At 46.6% G+C, this 8,448-nt stretch overlaps 1 protein-coding gene across 2 annotated transcripts; it reads left to right on the forward strand.

Annotated features, from left to right (window-relative positions):
- Positions 1 to 1,205: 1,205 nt before the first annotated feature.
- Positions 1,206 to 8,185, forward strand: LOC120375476 (zinc finger protein 239-like). 2 transcript variants are annotated; one of them, XM_039496135.1, is made up of 2 exons: positions 1,206 to 1,262; positions 3,739 to 8,185. In XM_039496135.1, exon 2 carries the CDS (start codon positions 3,765 to 3,767, stop codon positions 4,701 to 4,703), a length of 939 nt encoding a protein of 312 aa, XP_039352069.1. In that variant the 5' UTR covers positions 1,206 to 1,262; positions 3,739 to 3,764; the 3' UTR covers positions 4,704 to 8,185. The 2 variants fall into 2 exon arrangements, with proteins under 2 accessions (XP_039352069.1, XP_039352068.1); XM_039496134.1 differs by having other exon boundaries at positions 1,210 to 1,262; positions 3,742 to 8,185.
- The last annotated feature ends 263 nt before the right edge of the window (positions 8,186 to 8,448 follow it).

The raw sequence follows: 8,448 nt of genomic DNA on the forward strand, positions 1-8,448 counted from the left end.
TTAATTTGGTAAGGATGATTCAGGACATTAAAGAAAATTGCCATCCATGTCACATCCATGTCTGTGTGAATCCATCTGTCCCTTGTTTTATTCCTAGATTGTCAGATCATTGGGGCAGAGACAGTTTTTTGTTCTGTTTGTAGAATGTCCATCAGAATAGGATCCTGGTCCATGACTAGCGCTACTAGGCAATACAGTAATAGAAATAATAAAATAATAATGGGGAGGTTCTGGGCAGTGGGAGAGAGGGTGTTAGAAAGCCAGGCATGGGAAGGTTGGGGCAAAGCACTCCTGTGAGCCTGGAGGGTTGAGAGCAGTGGTAAGGGGTTGGGATGCCATGGAACAGCTGCTATAAGGAGTTAGGATGCTGTAGAGGGCTGGAAGAATTAGAACTCAAGTTTCTGGAAGGGTTGGTGCTGGTTAGCGAAAAGGAAGCATGGGTGCTGGGTAGTGGGTGCCCTAGGAAATAGAGGTGTAAAGGGAGGGAGCAAAGGGACACATTTCTGGCAGCAGCTCTTGGGAATCAGGACCAAGGAACAATTGAGACATTGGGATGATGGGGTGGAAATGGTTGGGGAGCAGGAAATTTGGGGGAACTGGTAGCAAGGAGTGCTATGGGCAGTGAGAGGGGAGGAGAGAACACAAGTAGTGGTTTCTCCTCGGGTCCCAAGAGGTGTGGAAGGGTGAGAGCAGCTGGAGGAAGGGGTGTGAGGGTCATAGTGATTGGCTGGGCAAGTTGTCTCTCTGTGCCCTTCCTCATCTCTTTGAGTGCCCCCTCCCTCAGCTGTCAGACCTCGTGCCTTTTCCCCTCCTGCACTGTCTGTGGGCCTGCCTCTGTCAGTAAGAGGCAGGTCCAGGGAACTTCCCCTCTGTCTTGAGTCTTCCCTTTCTGGGACATGGAGTTAGCTGCTCTGGATTTTAGGAGTCCCTTTGATCATGAATGTCTGGCTGTGTACATTCCCAGTAGATATGGGATCAGTTACATCTCTCATAAGAAGAGTGTCCTGCACCTTTGAGCATCTGGTGAGCTGGCTCCAAGATTTTACTGATTTAAAATGGGCTGGGGTTGAAATAACAGAAGTTTTTTTGTGTGTGACATAAGTCCCATTAATTCACCAAATCTCACTTGTCTTCTTTCCCCTGAGCAGGGTTTCCAGTTTCCAAACCTGATGTCACCTTGCAGTTGGAACAAGGGGAAGAGCTGTTGTCCCCAGATCTCCAGGGCTCAGAGGAAAGAGAGATCCTGAGAGGCATCTGCACAGGTGAGGGGTCGTTAAACTGTTAGTGCCTGAAGGAACTGCTGGGATTCACAACAAAGACCTTGTGAGCTCTCTGGGTTCAGGATTGTCCCCTGCAAGTGTCATATCCTTAGGGCAGATATTGCTTATGACTTCCTACCTGGGCTTTCAAACAATTAAAAAAATAATTGCAATAAATTGCGGGATTAAAAAAAAGTTGTGATTAATTCAGTTTTAATCACACTTAAACAATAATAGAATACCAATTTAAATTTATTATAAATATTTTGGATGTTTTTCTACATTTTCCTACTTTTTTATGTCAATGATAACACAGAATACAAAATGTACAATTGCTCACTTTATATTAATTTTTATTACAAATATTTGCATGGTAAAAAAGATAAAAAGTCAAAACCTGAAGGGGCATACGAATGTTTTGCATCTCTGGCATGTAAATACCTTGTGTGACACTGCACCCCATATTCATCATAGTGGTATAATTATGATATGATTGTGGCATAATTATTATGCATCTGATACAAGATGTGTCTTGTGAGGTGTCTATGGAAAAGTTATGGCTTTCTGAATATGAATATCCTATTTGTATGCATGTATCAATTTTGTATCTGGAGTTACGAATACTGACTATGTATCTGTATTTCAAATGTGCTTATTCTGGGTAACATCCACAACTAGCCTTTCAGGTACAACAATGAAGAAGCTAGATAGTGCTGATGGCCCATCAGCAAAGACGATGGACCATGGAATAGCTTAGCCTTCCTGTGAATGTTCAGCCAGCCTATGAGTGATGGCTGCTATGACTCAGCAAGGCATGCAAGGGCATGTGACCAGACCACAGGACAGTCAAACTTCATTTTGGTATCTGTATTTTTCCACAAGCTGGGCTGGGAATTTAGCTTGAAACAAAGGGTTCCCGCCATATGAAGTGACTATATAAGGTAGGGGAGTGACATTATGACTGGTCTTCACTCCCCCACAACTCAATACCTGAAAAAAGCTCTGAAAGACAAAGGACTTGAAATGGGGAAAGGGAAACCCCGGCTGCACAGCAATTGCAGTCTGTGCGTTAAGAATCTGTAAGCCTTCTTGTGTCATTGGATAGGGTGAGAAATTGCTAATTTGCATCCTATTTCTCTGGTACATTAGGCTTAGTTTGCATTTTTGTTTAATCTGCTTTGATCTGTTTGCAGTCACACATAGTTACTTGAAAATCTATCTTTCTGTAGTGAATAAACTTGTTTTATGTCTTACCTTACCCAATGTGTTTCAAGTGAAGTGTCTGGAAAAATCTCAGCTCTGTAAACTAAGGCTCTTGCATATCTTTCCCATATCTAGGGGAAAGTGACCTATATTGATGAGTTTGCATTGTACTGATCCCTGTGCAGTGCAAGATAGTATAGTACTGTGTTTATACTCCAGCAAGTGTCCAGCGCTGGAGAGCTGGAAAATTGGCTGCTGTTGTCTGTCTGTCCTTGAGTGGCTTAGGGAAAGTACTCATGTAGCTCAGTTGAGTGTGTGGCGCCACCTGCTGTCATGTTGGGTGATAACAGGGCCTGGAGAGGCTGGCTGAATCACCAGCAGAGCAGTGTGAAAGAAACCAGCCCAGCTTAATTGTTATGGGGGCAAAGCGATTCCCACAGCTACCAGACTGCACCCTGGGGGTGACAACCTGTCACACCTTGCAACGCCAGTTACAACACTGGCCTGTGAATGCCTATTCTCACTTTCAGGTGACATTGTAAATAAGAAGCGGGCTGCATTATTTCCTATAAATGTGAACAAACTTGTTTGTCTTAGCAGTTGACTGAACAAGAGGTAGAACTGAGTGGACTTATAGGTTCTAAGGTTTTACATTATTTTGGTTTTGAGTGCAATTAGGTAAAATAAACACATATAATTCTACATTTGTAAGATGCACTTGTATGATAAAGAGCTTGTACTACATTACTTGTATGATGTGAATTGAAAAATACTATTTATTTTGTTAATCTTTATTACAGTTCAAATATAATAAAAATAATATAAAGTGAGCACTGTACACTTTGTATTCTGTATTGTAATTGAAATCAATATATTTGAAAATGTAGAAAAACATCCATATTTATTTATAGTAAATTTAAATTGGTATTCTATTGTTCAACCATGGGATTAAAACTGCCATTAATCATGACTTTTTTTTTCAATCTAGTTAATTTTTTTTTTTTTTGCGTTAATCACTTGACTTAACTACAGTGAATTGACAGTCCTACTTCCTAGCCATTCTGACTAACTCCTGGCAGTAGATCCCTCCCTGCACTCCCTTCTCCCTGAGTATTTGGGTGGGAACTGGATAAAAAATTCAACCTTTCCTCTCTCCCTTTTGGGGAAGAGTTTGGGGAACTTCAGTCCCTAATTTTTTTTCCATCTTCAGGCGTTCTTCCAGTTTGTTCTCCCCTTTTTCAATCCTGTTTCTGATGTTTTTCTTTCTCTGTCCCAGCAGGTGCTAGACAGGGGAGTGAGACCATGGAGCAGAATCCTCAGCAGGAAAATGATGAGGAAGTGGAACCACATGGTGCATTATTGCAAAGATGCAAACGGAGTGTGTCCAGAAGTTGTGATCAGGGAAAAGCGGGTGAGAGTCAGCACATTCCAGAGAGGTGGCAGGGAAACCAGCCAACACAGAAAGATGGTCAATCTGTTTATTATCAGGGAACTCATAACGGTCTCAAGGAAACCACGGCCCAGCAGAGAATCCCCAGGAGAGAGCGAAAGAACACGTGTGTTGAGTGTGGGAAAAAGTTCAGTAGGTGCTCACACCTTATTAGACATCAGAGAATCCACACAGGGGAGCGACCCTATGAATGCTGTGAGTGTGGGAAAACCTTTGCTCGGATCTCAACCCTTAATAATCATCAGAGGATCCACACAGGGGAGAAACCCTATGGTTGCTGTAAGTGTGGGAAAACCTTCACTGAGCGCTCAAACCTTATTCAACATCAGAGGATCCACACAGGGGAGAAACCCTATGAATGTCAGGAGTGTGGGAAAAGCTTCACGCTCAGCTCTCATCTGATTAGACATCAGAGAATCCACAAAGGGGACAGACCCCATGAATGCTGTAAGTGTGGAAAAACCTTCACTGAGCGCTCAAACCTTGTTCAACATCAGAGGATCCACGCAGGGGAGAAACCCTATGAATGTTGTGAGTGTGGGAAAACCTTCACGCGGTGCTCAACCCTTATTAAACATCAGAGAATCCACAGAGGGGAACGGCCCTATGAATGCTGCCGGTGTGGGAAAACTTTCACTCGGCGCTCACACCTTATTAGACATCAGAGGATCCACACAGGAGAGAGACCCTACGAATGCTCCAAGTGTGGGAAATTCTTCCGTCAGAGCTCAGCCCTTATTTGTCATCAGAGAATCTGCAAGGGAGTTAAAGACCATAAAAACATTGTCTAGGGCTAAGAAAAGATTTTGTTTTCCATTTGCTAATTCCCACGTACTGAACTTTAAAGAAGCATTTGTGTCACTGTGGTCTCTCAACTCCCCTACCTGAGTTGTCTGCTTTTCCAGCTCACCTTTCCTTGGGATGAATCCCACACTCTTTTTCATCAACTGCTTTGTGCTATGTCATGGAGGTGTGTGTCCCTCCAATAGGAATGTCCATCAGCCCCAGGTGGGGGAACTAGAAGTGACTTCAACTAGGTACATGGAGGTTAAATTTACCTGGACCTTGACTCCACTAGGATTTTCCATGGAGTTAGCTAGCTTGAGTTCACTATCCTGATATAAAAACTAGGGCTGTGAAGCAATTAAAAAAAATTAATCGCACTTAATCGTGCAATTAAAAAAAAATACGATTAATTGCATTTTTAATCACACTGTTAAGCAATAATAGAATACCATTTTAAAAAATATTTCGGATGTTCAGCCATCATTCCAGACAAATCCTGCAACCCCAAGTCAGCTGGCCTGGGCTAGCTACATATTTTAATTGCAATGTATACATAGCCTTAGTGTCAAAATCACAGCTTTCCTATCAGGGAATCATGCCCCAGTCTCTCCTGTGACAAGTGGGCATATCATGATACTCATGTGGTAGGAACTTGCTGCTTCCCCTGCACAGGGACCTAGGAAAACAGCCCGGGCAGCGACTTGGCCAGATGTGGTTACCAGGAGATCCAACTAGGTGGGAGTTGTTCTGGGGCTCTGCAGGGGGAGGTTTAGCTGGGAGAAGGGGCAGATTAAGAGAGTTTGTCACTGATGTACAGGGGCGTTTGTCAGCGGGAGGCGTAACAGCTTGGGGTGACAGTGGGGTCTGAGCTGAGGCAGCAGCAGCAAGGAGGCAAGGGTCTTGTCACTTGGGAAAAATGAAACTGCAAAACCTCTCCCTGTGCTGCAGCAAAAGCTTCTCATTTATCCTCTAAACCCTCTTCATGTAAATCTCCATCCCGCCCTAGCACTCAGAAACCCATTCACTCTCATGCAAATTTTTAATTTTTCTTACTTTTCCTTGGCTTTGTACAAACATTTTCCCCCATCAAAATGATCAAGGACATTTAAAATGAGAAAAACAAAACCAAAGAAACCCCCACCAATCTCCCAACTACACACTGCTTGGGTCTGAATTTTTTTACTGAAATTTTAAGGCAATAAAACTCAGACCTCTGTTGGCCAGAAAACAAACATCATTCTCCCATGCTGCACCTAAGGCCTTGTCTAGAGAGGTGTACACACTGCAAAGCCACTTTTGGCGATGGAACTCCTCAGTTTTAGCGATATAATAAAACCACTTCTATGAGAGTTGTAAGGGTTTTTACGCAAATGTTTTGTCACCAAAGTGCTAGTGTAGACACTGTGCTTGATTTTAGTGTTGTGATTGGGCTCTGGAAGGCATCTCACAATGCCTATCCTGACCCCTCTAGTCAACAAGTTTCAACTTTGCTGCCCTGCAGCCAGGTAAATACCTTCTGCCTCTCCCCCTTTAAAGGCCCAGGAATTTTTAAAATTCCCCTTCCTGTTTGCTCAGCATGGAGCGCTCGCACCATATCCTCACAGCTGACTATTGGGGCTCCACGCAGCAAACACTGTACTGCTTGGAGCACTGCAGAGCTGCTGGACCTGATCAGCATCCAGCAGTATCAGTCTCTCGGACCCCGCTGCACCCAGCTGCCAGCCTGCAAAACCACTCCAAATCCTCAAGTGGCCACTCATGCGAGGCTTGGCTTAGCAGGCCAGGCAGTGGGTGTCCAACTCCTGCGAGCTTCCTCCAGTGGGTACCCATAACCCTCAAAGTTGCAGGAGACACCCCCAGCCCTGGGGCAGACTTACCCAGAGTCGCTCAGACACACTGCACCTAGTTGCTGGCTCACAGAGCCACCCCAAATCCTCCAGCAGCCACTCAGGTGAGGCCTGGCCTGGCCTGGCCGATCTGGATAGTGGATGTGCAGCCTCCTCCATGTGGGATCCACAGCCCCAAAAAGTGCAGGAGGCACCCCCAGCCCTGGCAGGGGGACTCGTCCTGTGTCACTCCCCTCCCCCCCCCCACGCCTTGCCACTGGGAGCAGGCACCACCCCAGAATCAGCTATGGCCATCCAGGCCAGGCCTGCCTGGGTTCTGCCCTCCTGTGGACATCTGTGATAGTACCACAGTACTACCGACCATCAGGTCAACCTATTTGCTAGACTTTGGTTGACCTGGTGGCCAAGTGGGGACTAAGAAAAATTTTCCCCGGGGTCTCGACCCGATGCCAGGCCTGACCTAGACCAACTGTCAGGGCCTGGCCCCTCACACCTAGCTAAGCCTGATAGGTGCCTAGGACTGGGGAGTTGGGCTTTGACTCCCTACCCCTCCCTGGCTTTTTCTGCAGTGGGCCCAGACCAAGCCACCGGAAGGAGCCCTTCAACCCCACGAGAATTGTGGGATGGTTCTGCTGCTCCTCTGTACCTGGCCTGGGTGCTCCCTTCTCAGCTTGGGACACAAGCATCTGACTGGTGGCAGGATGTGGTCCAGGGACCCCTTTTCCCCCCGCCCCCAGCTGCTCCTCCTTTCTCCCCAGCCTCAGTGCTTTGTCCTCAGCCTTGGAGGCTGCCTCTCAGCATTGGCAGCATCAATTTCAGGGACCCCCAGGTCCTGCTTCTCTTTCCTCGGCCTCAGTGCTTACTTCCCAGCCTTGGAGGCTGCCTCTCAGTGGTGAAAGCATCCCTCCAAGGACCCTCCAGAGGCTGATGATAAAGCCTGCCCCCCGAGAAGCTGACTTTCCAGGGGACTACTAAGCCTCCCCCCTTGTAACCCGGGGGATGACTATTAAGCCTCCCCCTGCACTACCTGGAGGACTATTAAGCCTCACCTGGACCTGCTCTGTCTTGACTATTAAGCCCCCTCTGTGATCCTCATGATCACTAATGCACTGCCCTTGGAGTGGGGTGACACGTGGGCTAGAAACCAAACCGGCCACCACGTCGACCCAGTGTATACTATGGGTTGACCTGGTGGCAAGTTGGCATGGCACACGAGCCACAGGTCAACCCATAGGATGCACATGGGGGGGGGGCTTGACTTGGTGGCCCTTTGGCTAGTTGGCACACAGGCCACCAGGTCAACCTGGAGCCACGAGGAGGGGAGAGGAAAGGGGGTGGCAGGACCCTCCGCCGCCGAAGGCCACCCCGCCCTGCCCGCCACCCCTCGACCCCTCCGGGGTCTGGGCTTAAGTCCCTGCCAATCACCAGGTCAACCAAAAGACCAGGGAAGAGTATAAAAAATATTGCTCAGCCATGCAGGAGTGAAATCAGGAAGGCCAAATCACACTTGGAGTTGCAGCTATCCAGGGCCAACCAATGCTCCATGGCACTGCCATATTGTTATGTTTAGGGGGGATTTTATTAAATACAGAAAGTAGGATTTAAGTGATTCCAAGTAGTAACAGACAGAACAAAGTAAGTCACCAAGCAAAATAAAATGTGCAAATCTATGTCTAATCAAACTGAATACAGATAATCTCACCCTCAGAGATGCTTCAGTACGTTTTTTTCTCAGACTGGATCCCTTCCAGGCCTGGGCACAATTCTTTCCCCTGGTACAGCTCTTGTTCCAGCCTAGGTGGTAGCTAGGGGATTCTTCATGATGCCTCCTCTCCCTCTTTGTTCTGTTCCACCTCTTTATATATCTTTTGCATAAGGCGGGAATCCTTTGTCTCTCTTTCGG

The sequence above is a fragment of the Mauremys reevesii genome, linkage group 12 (assembly GCF_016161935.1).
Source record: "Mauremys reevesii isolate NIE-2019 linkage group 12, ASM1616193v1, whole genome shotgun sequence".
Lineage (NCBI taxonomy): Eukaryota > Metazoa > Chordata > Testudines > Geoemydidae > Mauremys > Mauremys reevesii.